Source organism: Stegodyphus dumicola, chromosome 1 (genome assembly GCF_044657685.1).
Source record: "Stegodyphus dumicola isolate Sdum_Otavi_A_Nest chromosome 1, ASM4465768v1".
NCBI classification, from domain to species: domain Eukaryota; kingdom Metazoa; phylum Arthropoda; class Arachnida; order Araneae; family Eresidae; genus Stegodyphus; species Stegodyphus dumicola.
In genome coordinates this window covers 9,196,352-9,212,279 of record NC_140768.1, presented here as the reverse complement: position 1 = coordinate 9,212,279, position 15,928 = coordinate 9,196,352, and the positions used below count along the sequence as shown (strand labels likewise).

At 30.8% G+C, this 15,928-nt stretch overlaps 1 protein-coding gene across 2 annotated transcripts in view; it reads right to left on the bottom strand.

Annotated features, from left to right (window-relative positions):
- The window catches only part of Rad9 (cell cycle checkpoint control protein Rad9), a 38,269-nt gene that overhangs the window by 2,510 nt on the left and 19,831 nt on the right, over window positions 1-15,928 (bottom strand). For both annotated transcript variants that reach the window (XM_085812573.1, XM_035371508.2), the window contains exon 8: window positions 10,104-10,168. In XM_085812573.1, coding sequence (XP_085668699.1) covers window positions 10,104-10,168 — 65 coding nt within the window. The remainder of the gene's footprint in view (window positions 1-10,103; window positions 10,169-15,928) is intronic.

The following is a 15,928-nucleotide window of genomic DNA, read 5'->3' as shown; positions in this document are numbered from 1 at the left end:
GTTTCTGGGAACGAGCTACAAGAATGCAATGCACCAATGTTAGTGACTTTACCCTGCAAACTGTGCCAAACATTGTGACTCATTACTTTTCAATCTAAACATGCCTTTTATGCAAGATTTTGACTACTTGTTCACTTTTTGAGGATATTTTGATTTGGTGGCTGCCAAAAGATGAAGAATGACTTTAAAAGTTTTCAGCAAGACAAAATACATCCGTCATTTTGTTCAAATAACCATATGAAGAAGTTATGTTTTAACACTAGCCCAGCATGAAAATGGAGTTGCAGCTCACAAACATGCCAAAAGAAGACACATTTCCAAATTCTAGGGTGGATCAATGAATCACATAGTTAAGTGTAACAAAATATTCATATAATTCTCTAAAGTGTGAAAATTCTGTAATATTTTTCTCAGAGGGTGTTTACAAATTTTTTAAACGATTTTGATTTTCTCCATGAATTTAAATATTAATTTTAAAATACAAATTGGAATAAGGTTTAATTGTCACCTGCAGCATTAAAAATATGTTTTTCTTTAAAATGTCTCTGAAAAATAAACAATGAATCAAAGGCTATATTTTTGCGCTGTCCGAAGAGAAATACTCTTATTCAGTTATTTAAAAAGGTATAAAAAAGCATGCTTTTAAACACAAAAAATAAGTACAGTCAAAAGTCTTTAATTCGGACACCCATAATCCGGACCTCAAAGCTAAAAACTTTCTGCGCATAGGCGTTTACGCGTGCGTGTAAGATTTTTACGACTGCGCATATGTATGTGCGCAAGCGCAGAATACGTTTTCGCGCGCGCGTTTTATGTATAACGGATGGTATAAGCTAAAATTATCTAATTATCTATTTCAGTTAATTTTGATGATTGCGTTGTTCCTTAATTTTCGAATTGGATCCGGCTTATTATTTTTTGCAGACTGTAAGAGCAATTTTATAAAAGTAAACTTGAACTTTCCATTATGTCAAATAGAATTTCCGATGCTGGAGCTCCCAAAGGATCTACAAAACGAAAGTATGTTTCGATGTCCATCAAACAAAAAGTGGAATTGCTGCAAAAAATGGATAAAGACATGAAGAAGGTGACAGAGAGGTTAGTGAAAACGAAAAAATTTCGATTGACAAGTTAGCCGGTATACTCGGCACAACAATTACGGGACTTGAACAGCAGAACTTTGTAACTGAACAAGAAATTATGTCTGTTTATAGAATTAAAGAGAAAGTATTATCACATAAAACGAAGCAACTTAAACAATTTACATTGAAAGAAATGTTTAATAAAGTAAACAAATAAATATTAAGCTTTTTTTTTTTTTTTTGTAAATTTTGATACCCTTTAGATCATAATTGTTCTTTATTTCATAAATTATGGTTTCACATTTTTAATTTTAGAATTTCTGCATGCCATTTTACCAGATTTAAACTGATGATCTATAATCCGGAATCGCCAACGAGTCCGGATTAACGACATTTGACTGTAACACAATTCATATGAAAGGAAAGAAATGTCAAAGTTTACATATTACTGAGGAAAAGGCAAAAAATGCATACCCAACAAGGGTACATACAGCTTTTATTAAATCTAAAGTCACATCTTATGTTTTAAAGGTAAATCCATCCCCCAAAAGAGCTATTGCAAAATCTTTAAACATCTCTGTAGGAATTGTGGACAAAATTATAAAATCTGATTTAAAACTAATCAAAAAAAAAAAAAAAAAAAAAACATGATGTTCATTGCCAAACGCCGAAACATGTTTTTCACCTTAAGACTACATGCAGATTGCTATATGAAAATTACTTGGCAGATGAAAAATGGAAATATATCGTTACAATTGATGAGACTTGGACATACTTATCTAATTGCAATAGAAAAATATCTATTTACTACCGAAAAAGAGGAGAAAAAGGACTTAATATCTTGGTTCAGAGAAAACAAGGAAAGTTTTTCTAAAGGTTTTATGGCTATTACCGGATTGTCTTATAACAGAAAACTTGAAATAAGGAAAGTAGAAAAAAGTGTCAAAATTAATTTGGATTGCTATCAGAAATATGATTTAACACCTATTTTTAAAGAAATTCCATTTTTTTATCCAAACAATCTTCACTGGGTTAAATTCCATCCGGATAAGACTCCAGTCAAAATCTACTGTTCTATTTTTTGAAAAAATGAGAAATGAAACCAGAATTAAAGCTATTCCCTTTAAATGCATCCCACCCAAATTCCCTGATATATTTCCTATGAATTATTGTGCATTTGGAATTTTAAAACAAGCTCTTTGTAAGCGGCATCCCAAAACATTGGATTGTCTGAAAGATTATAAAGGAGGAGTGGAATAAAATCATCCTTGATGTTTTAAGAAAAGGACTTTTACCTTGGAAATCAAGATGCAATATGATAGTTCAACAAAAGGGCTATCAGGCTGAACATATTCGAAAATAAATTCTAAGGTTTGTTTATATAAAAATCTTTGCAAAATCCTTACAAAAGTGTGTAAACACTCTCTTTACTCATGTATGATTATATTATAAAACAACAGTGCATTGTGAATTGTTAGCCCAGAAGAGCTATTAATTTTGTTTTGGAATTTTGCATTACTTCACTTTTCAAACTGCTGCCATCAAATGTGTTGCATTGTGATAAAACAACATTACCTAGAGCAATCCAATTTTGAATAACGTAATCCTCCTATGAAGCATCTGGAATCTAGAGATCCGAATTTGAAATTTGTTTTATTATTGATTTCATATTTTGTAACACTAACAAATTTTTTATTAAATTTAATAAAATCAACGATTTCAAAGCGAGCAATGGCATTACTGTAGGGGGGAACAATTTTTATCTCCAGCGCACAAGGTGTGTATCGGGAATTCTAAAGATATGCTCATTTTAAAATTATTTTGCAATACTGCTGTTGAATTGAATTTTATGGATTAAGTGCTGATATTTAATAAATAAAAACAGCACACAAAACAAACAAACACACACACACACACACACACACACAAAAAAAAAAAAAAAAAAAAAAACCCTTTTGGGCATAATGTAACTTTTAGATTTATATTTTTTAGGGTTTAGCACTGCTATTTCAGAGGTTTTTTTTTTTTTTTTTTTTTTTTTTTTAAATATTTACATTTGTTATTAACTGCTGCCAAACTGGAAAAGTACTAAAATATTTACTGATATCATAAAGCCAGTGATGATCAACTTTTGTACAAGGTGGTGGTGTATTTAATTATGGCAAAGCACACTAGGCCTATCTGCCTAAGGGGAGGGATGCCTTCCTGGAGGACTTTCTAAGGGAAACTGGCTCGTATACACGTTACACATGGGGAAAACCACCAAAACGCCCATGCAGCCCGCCCGTTTGCGGGATTCGAACCTCGGACCAAACTATCAGTATTCAGCGACTTTACCACTCAGCCGCTGGTGGGCCTTTTGTTCAAGGAATGGCCAATTTAAAATTAGTGCTGATGTTGCAAGTTGCTTAGTGAATTTTTTTAAGATCACCATAATTTCAGATGATTCTGGTTCCCCATTGAGGTGTTTTTCTTATATTTTCATTTTTAGTACAGATATAATTTATATTCACACAGATGCTGGTAGACAGTAATTGTCAGGGGTGGGCACAACAAAAAGGTTCACTGCATTTTGTTTGAATAGTACTTTGCAATAGATAGTGAGATTACTGGGGCATAGGTTAAAGAGTTAATCAAAATCAACTAAATGCCATGAGAAATATGCATTGTGTACATGTGTATTGCATGTTGTCAGAAATTCTTATTAAAATCTACGAGCATCAGAAACTCCACAATCAATAATAGTAGGTTTTTTTAATCTTGCTGTAAGTGGCATATGGCCTTTAGCATAAGCTGGATATCATTACTGTTAAGTCAAAAAATATGTTCCAGATAACTTCTAGGAAGACTAAAAATACTTCTGAATGCATATGACCAAAATCGAGCAACAAATTTATTACAAAATGTAGCTGACTGTGTTGATGTGTGCAGTTCTACCTTTTAAGTCTGGCAGATTGCTGGCAATATAATTATTGATTTCATATTTTGTAACACTTTAAGCTTTTTAAGAACATACATTAAGCTTTTTTTGCAAGATGTTGTTTCAACAACTGCTGAATATAATATATGTTTAGAGAAGGGGCTTCATCTAGCATTAAAAATGTCTAGCTAAGAACCCTGAAGCTATAAGATAACAAAATTCTGTAGTATTTTGTTACAGTGTTCTGCATTTAAGCTAATCACAAACTGTGCCAAAGAATTCTTTCAAAGAAAAACAGACTAACCCAGAAACTTATTTATAAAACTTTCCACTTTGTAACTTTTGAATACAGTTAAGGAATTATTTAAGTATTTAGTTTCATCTTAAGTGTATAAAAAAACAACTTTTATTCAAGTTTTGGCATTTATCAACCTTTTCTGCACTCTCTGTTGTTTAATTTACAAAACATTAAAAAAAATCATCTGTATCTAAATAAATGTATATACATATTTTCTGAGTTTTGGAAAGGAGGGGGTATTGATCTTCTAGGAATTGTGAAAGGGATGCATGCTTAGGGCAAGAAAGGTTGAGAACCACTGGGTTAGCACGTTCTAGATAGCAACTGTTTAATTTATAACTCAAATGATAAAAAAAAGTACATTGGAATAATATAAATCGGAATGATCAAAAAGAAAATTTTAAATTTGCTTGAAATAATTTTAAAAAAGCAGAACAACATTTTTGCAGATTGATTCAAAAGAAAAACAACATGACAACACAGTTAGGAAAATAATGTAACCTTTAAAATTCTACACCAAACCTTTTATCAGATAAGTTTCATAAATTAAACATAACAGTAAGAAAACTTGCATTAGCTTTCCTAAAATCAATAGTCATGAAATGAACAATGATTAAAAAAAAAAAAAATAAAACAAAGGCATGGTAATACAGGGTGATTATAATGAAAGCCCCATTTTCAAGAGGCTGTAAAATAAGAAACAGTGGTCCGAATGACCCAAAATTTGATCTGAATATATGTACAGCAATGGGAATTTGTATTATGGAAAAAATAAGTAGAAATTTTGTAAAGAGATGGCATTGTATTTGTCATGATATGCTAATTTAAAAAAAAAAAAAAAAAAAAAGACATGCACACCACACATTGCATTTATAATAAAAACACTGGGTGCATACAGTTCCCACTATTCTGCATCTCAGAATAATGGGAATTCTATCAATGAATAATTGGGTTCTGCTTGTGAAGCATTTTTACTCTGTGTCAGCTGCCTTGGAGAAGTTCCAGACATTAATGGGTTTAAGACATGGCTCTGGTCCAATGTCTATCAAGGGTTTGTGGAAGGTGATTCATTATTTTGAAGAGACCGATTCATTTAACATGAGATCTGGAAGAGGGAGGAAAGCCGTTGTTTTGATGTCAATAGAAGATATGGCTAAAGCAGTGCAAGAAAAGTTGAGTAGTGGTATGGGAACATGCAGTGCAAGGTGAATAGCCAGACTTTTAGACATGCCTATCCGCATGGTTAATAAAATTAATCCTTCAATGCTATTCATTCAAAATTACACATGGTACAGGAATCCCAGTGACCTGCCAACATGAAAAACAATTTCTTGCTTTGATCGAAGTACAAAATGCATGGCCATGGAACAGTTTGTAGATGGTTGAAGTTCATTTCCAGCTGCAAGGTTCTTTTAATACAGAGGCTGTCTGCACCTTTTTTACATGATTTTGCTTTCCTGTAAGAAAAAAAAAAAAAAAAAAAAAAAAAAAAAAAACTTCTGCTTGGATTTTTTTTTTGACTGCAACTATATTTTTGAAAGTATAAATTATCACCTGCTACTTGACAGTTTTGTTTTCAGGCAAATGTCACTTTTAAAGAAGTTGTTAACAATAAAGGAAAAAAGCGTCAAAATTTAGCCTCAAAAGGAAAAATTGTTCCAAATACGTATCCAAGGGAGAAAAAATGTTAAAAGTTGTAAAGTAATGTTAAAAGAAAATCTGCCAACTCAAAGGACAACTGCAAAATCATTAAAATGCTCAGTATCAACTGTAAACAAAGTGATTCATTTAGAGTGATTTGAATCTTAAAAAGGTGAAAAAACATAATGTGTATCATCTTTTTCCATGGCATATCTCCGAAATGCAAAACATGCTGCGGAATTCTTTATGAGAAATGTTTATCCGGGCAAAAATGGAAAAAATGTTGTCACAGTAGGTTAATCTTGAGTATATATAATGACTGGGGGGGAGACAGATCCATTTATTATCATCAAAGAGGAGAAAAATCTTAAAACATGGTTCAAGGAATCTCAAAAAAGTTTTTTTTTCTTAGAGATGTATGATTGTTGCTGGTTTTTCATATAATTGCAAATTAAAAAATAAAGAGAATGGAGAAAAATGTATGTGATGTGATCATATGATAGATAATATATAAAGATCAACTCCATGTATGATCAGAAACATGTTTTATGCCCAATTTTCAAATATGAAATACCTTCACGTTACACACACACTGCCATCAATCAATAGAACTGCATCAAGACAAATCAAGTAGCGACACATCCAAATCTACTGATAATTTCCCATAAAAAATGAAACAAGTATCAAGGTCATACTTCGCTACTAATTATAGTAATTCACTAGTATTACGGTTATACCCCTACTAAATTTCCTCATCCAATTTTTTTTTTTGTTCTTTCAGACTTTTTTCTTTCAGAAAAGCAGGTTATTCAAACATCAACTTAGAATTTCCTTAGGAAAGTTGTTCGAAGGCAATGGGATAAAATACCCCTTCCGATAAGCCTTTATTGCCTTAGAAATTACATTGTATAAAGATAGTGAAGAATAAGGGTTATCTAATAGAACATTTGAAATATAAAAATTATAGATAGAATATTTCTGTAATTGCAATGAAAATTGTGTACAAACAGCCTCTGTATTCAAAATTCAGAAATGTGGACAAAGTATAATGTATTCTCACCACAGCAATCGCCTCAGCCTTTGAAAAGGTCAATATGTGGAGTAGATTTATGACAATGTTTCTTATTGGTCTATTCTTTTTCCAGCAGATACTGGGGGTCTGTTACCTATATTGTCAATGGCAAACAGTATGAATCTCTTGCACAACCATACCATTTCAGCACTTTATAGCGTGTGTGGGTAGCACAATTTTTATGCAAGTTGATGCTCCTCAACACATTGCAAGATGAATATGTTGTGTAAGCCACTACTTACCATTTCAGAAATGACATAATTATCAGCCATCATTTTCCAACAGCATCACCACTATGATCACCCCCACCTTAATCCTTGTAACATCTGGCTTTGGGATTACCTGAAAAATGTCATTCACAGTGGTGCAATTAGCTAAACTGAAGACACAAATTATGCACCACATTCACAATATCAGCACAGATGCACCTTGTCATGAAACAGGCTATTTTACAATTTCAGCTCATGATGGAAAATGGTGGACGGCATGTCGAACATTTCTTAAGAAGGTCTATAGGCCATTAAAACCAAATCACCGATTTCTTTTTATGTGGTTTCTGGTCTACAGACAGTTTAAAACAGATTTTTATTTTGATAAAATTTTGATTTATTTTTTTTTCTTTCACCAGACAAATCTCCAGTGCTTCACATATATTCAGGTCATTCTGAGCAGTTGTTCTTTTTTTACAGCTACAGTGGAATTTTAACTACCCTGTGTGTGTATATATATATATAAGATCGTTGCAGGTAGAAATCGAAGGTAGAATAACATACAGAAGTAACATATACGCAGGTGGAAATCAAGCTTCCAAGACTAATAATATGAATACAGGGATGAATCATGCTTCTCAGATTGATGGTAACAATATGAATGCATATTAAAATCTTATTTCCAAGACTGATGACAGAAGTAATATGTGAATAAAACATGTCATATTTCCAAGTATGATGATAGATGTAATATGCATGACATGAATTTTTCACACTGATGACAAAAGTGATTGCATTAACCATTAAATCCATGAGAATTCATTGCAGGGTCCACACTAGGCTCATCAAGTAGAAATTTATTCTCAAAATCCAACAACTTAATGATGGTTATTGAAAATGATTAGAATACAATAAACCCTTGCTGAACGCAGACTTGCAGAATGTAATTTCACGTATATGCCATTTCTTAATTTTTTTCCATTTAATTTGTGCAATGAGAGAATTTCAATTATATGCGGTACGTTACAGAGTGCTGGCCGTGTTGCAATCAGGGCTGTGGACTCGGTAGGGAAAATGACTGTCTCCGACTCCTGGAATTTTAATGACTCCGACTCCTTCACATATATGTAAACATATAAGCATGGGTACAGCTTATTTTTTTAATATAAAAGAAGTAGTAGATGCTACAGATAAAAATTAATGCCTAGCAAATTTTTTATATTAATTAGCATTTATTATGAAATGGAAGAACTGGCATTAATAATTTCTAAGATACAGTGTAGCATCAGCAAGATCTTTGATGAAGGACCATGGATCCAATTTGATGAACGTGAGAGCTGAGAAGAGTCTTTCCACACTGTCTTGAGTAGGAGGAAGAGCTGTTACTGTTAGTGCTACTTTTTTTAACTTTTCAGGCTAGAATTTTATAAGTTCTAAAACAGGTGTCTTGTAAGAGCAATCATATTTATTTATATCTTCAAAGGCCGTGTATAAATCTTGTTTGTATTTTTTTATTTTTATATCTAAAGGCTCTTGGTTCTTTATTTTCCTTCGCTTTGCCTTAGCCTTTTCAATATTATCCAAAACCATTTCTCAAAATCTAATTCATCACTGAAAGAAGACGATAGAGATTCAATTGCATTATCTGCAGTTTGACTGTCCTGATTTGAATATTCCAGTTGTTCTGAGAATAATTTCATTCTTAATGAAAGTTCATTGACGGCTTTCTTTGCCTTTTAAATTTGTTTGTCATCCAACAAAATTCAGTCTTCTATCTACATATATTGAACCCAGTGCGAACTTATTGTCTAACAAACCAGTTTCTCATTTCTTCATTGAAAAAATGATTCCTTCCTCCATTTCAGAAAGAACAAACATCGCATTTTTCCAGTCTTGCCTCTTGTGAATTCTTCAGATAGTAGCTTTTTGGTGGCTATATATGGTGTTGAAAGAAGGATTTCCAGTTCTGCAAGATCACTCCACAGTCTTTCTGTTAGTGAAATATTAGGGTTATTTACATCTTCTGAAAAAGTTCTTAATCCTAACAAACACTATATCATCAGATATGTACTTCTGCATTGCGTTGCTCCTTTTCCTGCTCACTTCCTAAGAATGGCATCAATTTTGGGAGTTCTTCCTGCTTACCTCAATTCACCAATGAGATTAGTAACTAAATGAATCAGTTTAATCAATAATGGCAAATATCACATCCATCCTACTCCCTTATATTTATTTACTAATATGTCAATAAAATAGAAAATAACTATTTATTAATGTATATAGTTCATAAATAAAAATACTAACTCAGTTTGTCATTAATTTTTTTTTTTCAATTCACTTTAATTTCATTTCAAATTCAAAATGTCCAACAAAAACTGGAGTCGGAGTCGACATGTTTTTTAGTGACTCCAACACCGACTCCTTTTACCCAAAAAATCTACCCGACTCCACAGCCCTGGTTGCAATAGCCATTTTTAAGACTGGTTTGAAAATTCATCCATTAAGAAATCAAATATCACTTAGAAAAAAACAAAACCTGAGCTTAAAAGTTCTCCTAATGGTCCAAGGCACTCACAACACTGCATCCAAATGTAGAGGTTTTATACTTACCACCAAATACATACTTTTTTTAATCTGAATTATACATAACCAGATTTTTCTACAGGGAACTAACTTTGCGGAACATGATTTTCCCATATATGAAACGTATTTATGACATAACTCCATGGCAAGGGTTTATTGTACCTCAAAACTAATAAATTTAAAGATTCTTTAACATTTGTCTTAATTTTTAACACATTTTTTATCTATTTCAATTATATTTTTAAGACAAAATTTTCAGATATTTATAAAAATACCATTATGAATAGAAAGTACTCACTTTCCTCCAGCTTGACATTTGATTGTGATTGGAACGTTGAAGCCTTCACAGAAATTCAGTATTGCCTATAAATTTAAAAAAGAACTATACAGACTGCTTTAATAGCATTTTCAAATTATACAGTGAAACCTCCCTAAAATTATCACATATCATCCAAATGATTTTGATTTTCTGAGAAGGTGATATTACGGAGATGATGTTTGTTTATGTTCTCTGACTTATTGGCCACTTTAAAAGGCTTGTATTAGGTTTATGATCAATGCGAGAGGTTTCACTATATTTGATCAAATATTTTCATATATTAGAACTGTATCACAATTATGATATTATGAAGAGATAATTTTAAGCAATTTAAAACTAAATAAGTTCTTAATTGAAAAATATAAGAAAGGTTATGCCTGAATTTAGGGAGGAAGGGCAAATATGTGGTAGCAATAGAAATGTTCTTATTTCAAACTTTTAAATTAGAAGGACATGAAGCTCTAGAAAGATCTTTCTTACATGTGATGCTCATGGTAGAAAAACATCTTCAGCCGTCTCTTTATTAAATGTTTGAAATATGACTTTTTTAATCCTATCAATGAAATCAAACTATTAGTTATGAAAGATAGAATACTGGACCTTCATTCATAAAATTCCTTCTGAATGCAACTTTGCATACATAGGATGAACACATAGATCTTTAAAACTTATAATTAGGTTATATATTTGATATTTAAAACAAAATATAATGAAAAAGTTCCGTACAACATCCTTTTAGGGTGGAATGCAGTGTAGGCTTGGGGAAAACAATTTTGAGCTACGAACGTACCGACATTGGTAATCCTTATGTTCTGAAGCTCTTGGTGTTAAGAGAGGAAAGTATATGCGAGATCATACATGCAGTTTTAATCTCTTTGAGTTTAGGGTATTTGATTAATGATTGACAGATACTTTAGACCAATTACAGAGATGGGAAGGGGTTAAGAATTTTGATATGGTAAAGGCTGGATTTCTTCCATGTAGGTCAACAGTAAAATTACCATCATAATAATAAAGCAAATTATTTTATCAACCTTCATTTGTATGCTTCCAGTGATGTAAAAATCTCATAATATGAACTACTAAATTTTCATTCTTTTATGTCATCTCTGATCAGTATTAAAGCTTATTTTTAGACTGCAGCTTGCAATACATATTGTTTTCTTCAACTTTAAGTTTCAATTTGATATGTGTACATATTACCCATAAAGGTTAATGAAAGCATACAGATGATAGTTAAATCATACAGAAAATTAAAATATACAAAATAGTAATGTAACAGTACTTCATATGAATAAAAGACAAACATAATAATATAATTATGAAAAAATTAAACAATTAGTTAATTTTTTCTAACCAGTGTTTTTTTTTTTTTTTTTCCTCCCTCGAAGAAAACTTACCATCTCTGATGGTGATGCTACTGATAGCTAAATGATCAACAGGGCAACCCGTTTTGAGAGGAAAAGATACTTAAAACACAGAAATTTTTAATTTATGCAGTTTAATTAATACAATTTAATATATTTTAAATTAAACTGCTTATGCAGTTTAATTAAAACAATTTAATATATTTTAAATTAAACTGCATAGATGTTTGATTTGAATTTGTTCAATGATTGTAATCTTTCTTATGGATAAAAATTTTACCTGAAACAGTTATGATTTTAATGTTTTCTGCAGATATTTTAAGTACTAAATCTTGGTACTTGGTAATACAACTACTTTTTTCTATGATTTTGGAGATAATAAGGGAAGAAAGCTATGTTAGACTGATGTATGAAAGTGGGTGGGTTGTATTGCACAGAAATATAGAGAAAGTATGCATTTGTGTGAAAGAAAAGGACAAAATGATGTACATGAAAGACATTGTTGAAAGCAAGTAAATCTGCACGAGTTTGTAGTAGAATGAGAAGCTTGTACCTCAACCAAATCATCTCAGCTTTTACTATATTTTAAGGGTTACAAGGTATCGATTTAGAAAGTGTTTGAATAAATATGCTATGAATGCTGTGGAATTAATATACTTGTATGATTATAGTAATACAAAAGTCTCACACATTATAAACCAATTTACATTATTTTACATCATGTTTGATCTGTATTTAAATTTATTTAGATACATATATGTGCACATGCATTAAAATTTACCTACATATGGCATTTATACATTTTTGGAATGATTTCAGGGCTCTTTAATAAATGTTTAAAATGTAAAGAATATATTTTTTTAAATGTTCGATTTGATAGCCTTTTTTTTTTTCTGGATTATAAATTTGCATCTAGATTTCTGCAATAGAAGGGCTTTTCATAAAATTTCCAGAGATACTGATTTCCATTCCTCTTCCACTACTTTCCAGTCCATCAATTATGGTGGGTATAAAAAAAACTTTTTTTCAAGAGACCAAAGGCACAATAGTCTGCAGGTGAAAAGTGAGGGGACTTCGCAGGAATACACTGAAAGAGTATGTAATAACTGTATCAGTATTCATTTTTTCAAGGAATGCAGTGGTACATTTTGAAGTACAACTTGTTGCTTTGTCTTGATAAAGTTTCACTCTCTGAAAGTCACTGGGATAAAGAAATGGAATGGCTTCTGTAAATATTGGATGCAAAACTTTCACTTGATAGTACATAGAGTTGATTTGAACATCTCTCCCTCCATTTTTCTTATTTTTAATTCTTCCAGTGTAAAAGAACTCTGAGACAAACAGAAACCCCTTATTCAAACTTTCTTTGCATTACGGAATAAGGTTTGTAATTTTTTTCTCTTCATTTTTCGTAAAAAAATATACTTAGTAGCAATCATTTATGTAAACCCATGCTTCTTCGAAAATCACAATGTACAGTCAAAAGTCGTTAATTCGGACACCCATAATTCGGAATGATCTATAATCCGGACCTCAAGACTAAAAACTTTCTGCGCATGCGCCGCGTTGACACATGCGCATAGGCGTTTACGCGTGCGCGTAAGACCTTTTACGACTGCGCATATGAGTGTGCGCAAGTGCAGAATACGTTTTCGCATGCGCGTTTTATGTATAATGGACGTATAAGCTAAAATTATCTAATTATCTATTTCAGTTAATGTTGATGATTGCGTGGTTCCTTAATTTTCGAATTGGATCCGGCTTATTATTTTTTGCAGACTGTAAGAGCAATTTTATAAAAGTAAGCTTAAACTTTCGATTATATCAAATAGAATTTTCGATATATATTTGTTAATATGTAAAGGATCTAAAGCGAAAGTATGTTTTGAAATCCGAAATCTGTTTATCAATTTCACGCTGTGCGGTGGGGGGATCGCCGCGGCGGGCGCGTAATGAATTGGAAGTTGATCTGTCAACACTATCCTTATCTTCAGCGCAGATGTTTTTATTTTATTTGGCTTATAATTCCTTACCAAATGTAGTATTTCATCTCGATATGCTCCGTCTTTGATATGATTTAAAACAAGTTCCTCGTCATTAAAAGTCGCTATCGATAGCGAAGAAAGTGACAGAGGTTATTGAAAACGAAAAAATTTCGATTGACAAATTAATCGGTGTTCTAGACACAGCAATTATAGGACTTGAACAGCGGAACTTTGTAACTGAACAAGAAATTATGTCTGTTTAATAGAATTAAAGAGAAAGTATTATCATATGAAACAAAGCAAAACTTAAACAACTTACATTGAAAGAAATGTTTAATAAAGTAAACAAATAAATATTAAGCTTTTTCTTTTTGAAAATTTTGATACCCTTTAGATCATAATTGTTCTTTATTTCATAAATTACGGTTTCATATTTTTAATTTTAGAATTTCTGCATGCCATCTTACGAGATTTAAACTGATGATCTATAATCCGGAAAAATCGATAATCCGGAATCGCCGAAGTCCCGACGAGTCCGGATTAACGACTTTCGACTGTATTTCCATTTATCTCCTGCTAAATAGTTTCCATATGGGGTAATACAAAAAGTTCTAATGTTGGAAAAAACAGTTTGCATTGCAAAACTAGTTTATAACAGTACATCATTCATAATAAATATTACTTCTGTAGGATTTGAAAATAAAATTGAGAAGCTAGGAATTAAACTGGATTAGAAAAGTTTAAAATAATATGGTTATCTATTGCAATATATAATTACACAATACAGTGAAATTACACTATATTTCTTTGAAAGACATTTAAAAAAAATGGGCGAGGGAACAATTACATTAAAAATAGAGAGAACAATAGAAAGACAATAACAAGTAGAGAGAAGTGTTGTGGATAATAAATAATACAATATCAGACATGAGCTCAGTATAATATTTTACACAGAGACTAAGACACTTAAGAGTATGGTAACTCTTCACTTATTTCATTACTAACACAGACAATTTTTGTTTATTAGTTACATCTCTGTTGTTAAACAATGAAGAATCTGTAAATAGATTTTGTATGTATCTACATCTATCTGTCTGTAGACATGTTTTTAATCGGATTAATTTAAATAAAAAATAAATCATGAGATGTCTAATTATAAATATTAAATATTTTTATAAAATTATAGTAGATGGGTTCATTAAAAGCTTTATATATTTTTTATTTTTATAATTACTATTTCAGGCAGATAGCCTAACAAGCAGATAATTATTAAAAACATAGGCATTTTATTAATTTGAGATGACTAATCTACACTTTTTTTAACTTTTCAGACATTCTGGTCTTAATTCTAATTTTCCTTGACTTTTTAAAAAAAATTCATATTTTCACTGACTTTCCCTGATCTATTTTCATTTTTCGGATTTTCCAGGTGGTAATCCTGAAATATCAATTAAGAAATTTGCTAACTGCAGCAATGTTAATTACAAAATAGTACAAATTCAAAAACTGTTAATTATTAAATAGAATAAAAAAAAAAAAAAAAAAAAAACTCACTGGCTGAGGCAATGCACAATCTTTTAAGTTTTCAATGAATAAAAACTTTTAAGGTAAATTTAAATTTAAACATAAAATAAATTTAAACATAAAAACATAAAAAAAACATAAAACAAAGCATTGACTCTGTTATACACAAAGCAACCAACACTCGCACATCTCAAAAACACTTTCATAGAATGGCAAAAATTTCAGTCAAGGTTTAGCATTATTTTTCAACCATGAAATTTATACAATCATGATGTTATGAATTTTGTCTTTTCTCCTGTGATAAAAATTACTGCACTGTTTAAGGGATATTATGAGTTTTTAATTATTTTTTCTGATTTACATAAAATTATTTTATTTATTTATTTATTTTTTTTAGTATTTATCTACAATTACAATCCTACTGATTTTCATCACACATTTCCATAGTTTCATCTTTTTTTTTGCTAAGATAAAGCTTAATATTTTAAAAATGACAACTAGAATAAAAATTTAACATTTACGTAATTATTAGCACACCTTATTTCTTTTATGCAAATTAATGAAAATAAAACAACCGAAAGTGAAATTTTCAAGTTTATATTCAACAAAATATTTACAAAACAATGCTATAGAAAACAGCATACAGAACAGAAATATTTCCATTTTTTATGAAAACTAGCTTGGCTGTAAAGTTTAACCCCCCAAAATACCTGTTACATAAATTACTCTAATTTAATTATTTGGATAAAAAAGGCTTTATTGCTATTTATTATTAAACTTATATTTCCTATAAACTTCTTTTAATATTTTACTTTTATTACTTAAAATGCTAAAATTAGATAACCTTTATTATTATTATTATGTGCATTACAATTTAATTCTAATCTATAACACACATTAGTCAGGAGGAACAAGTCAGCTTAAAAAC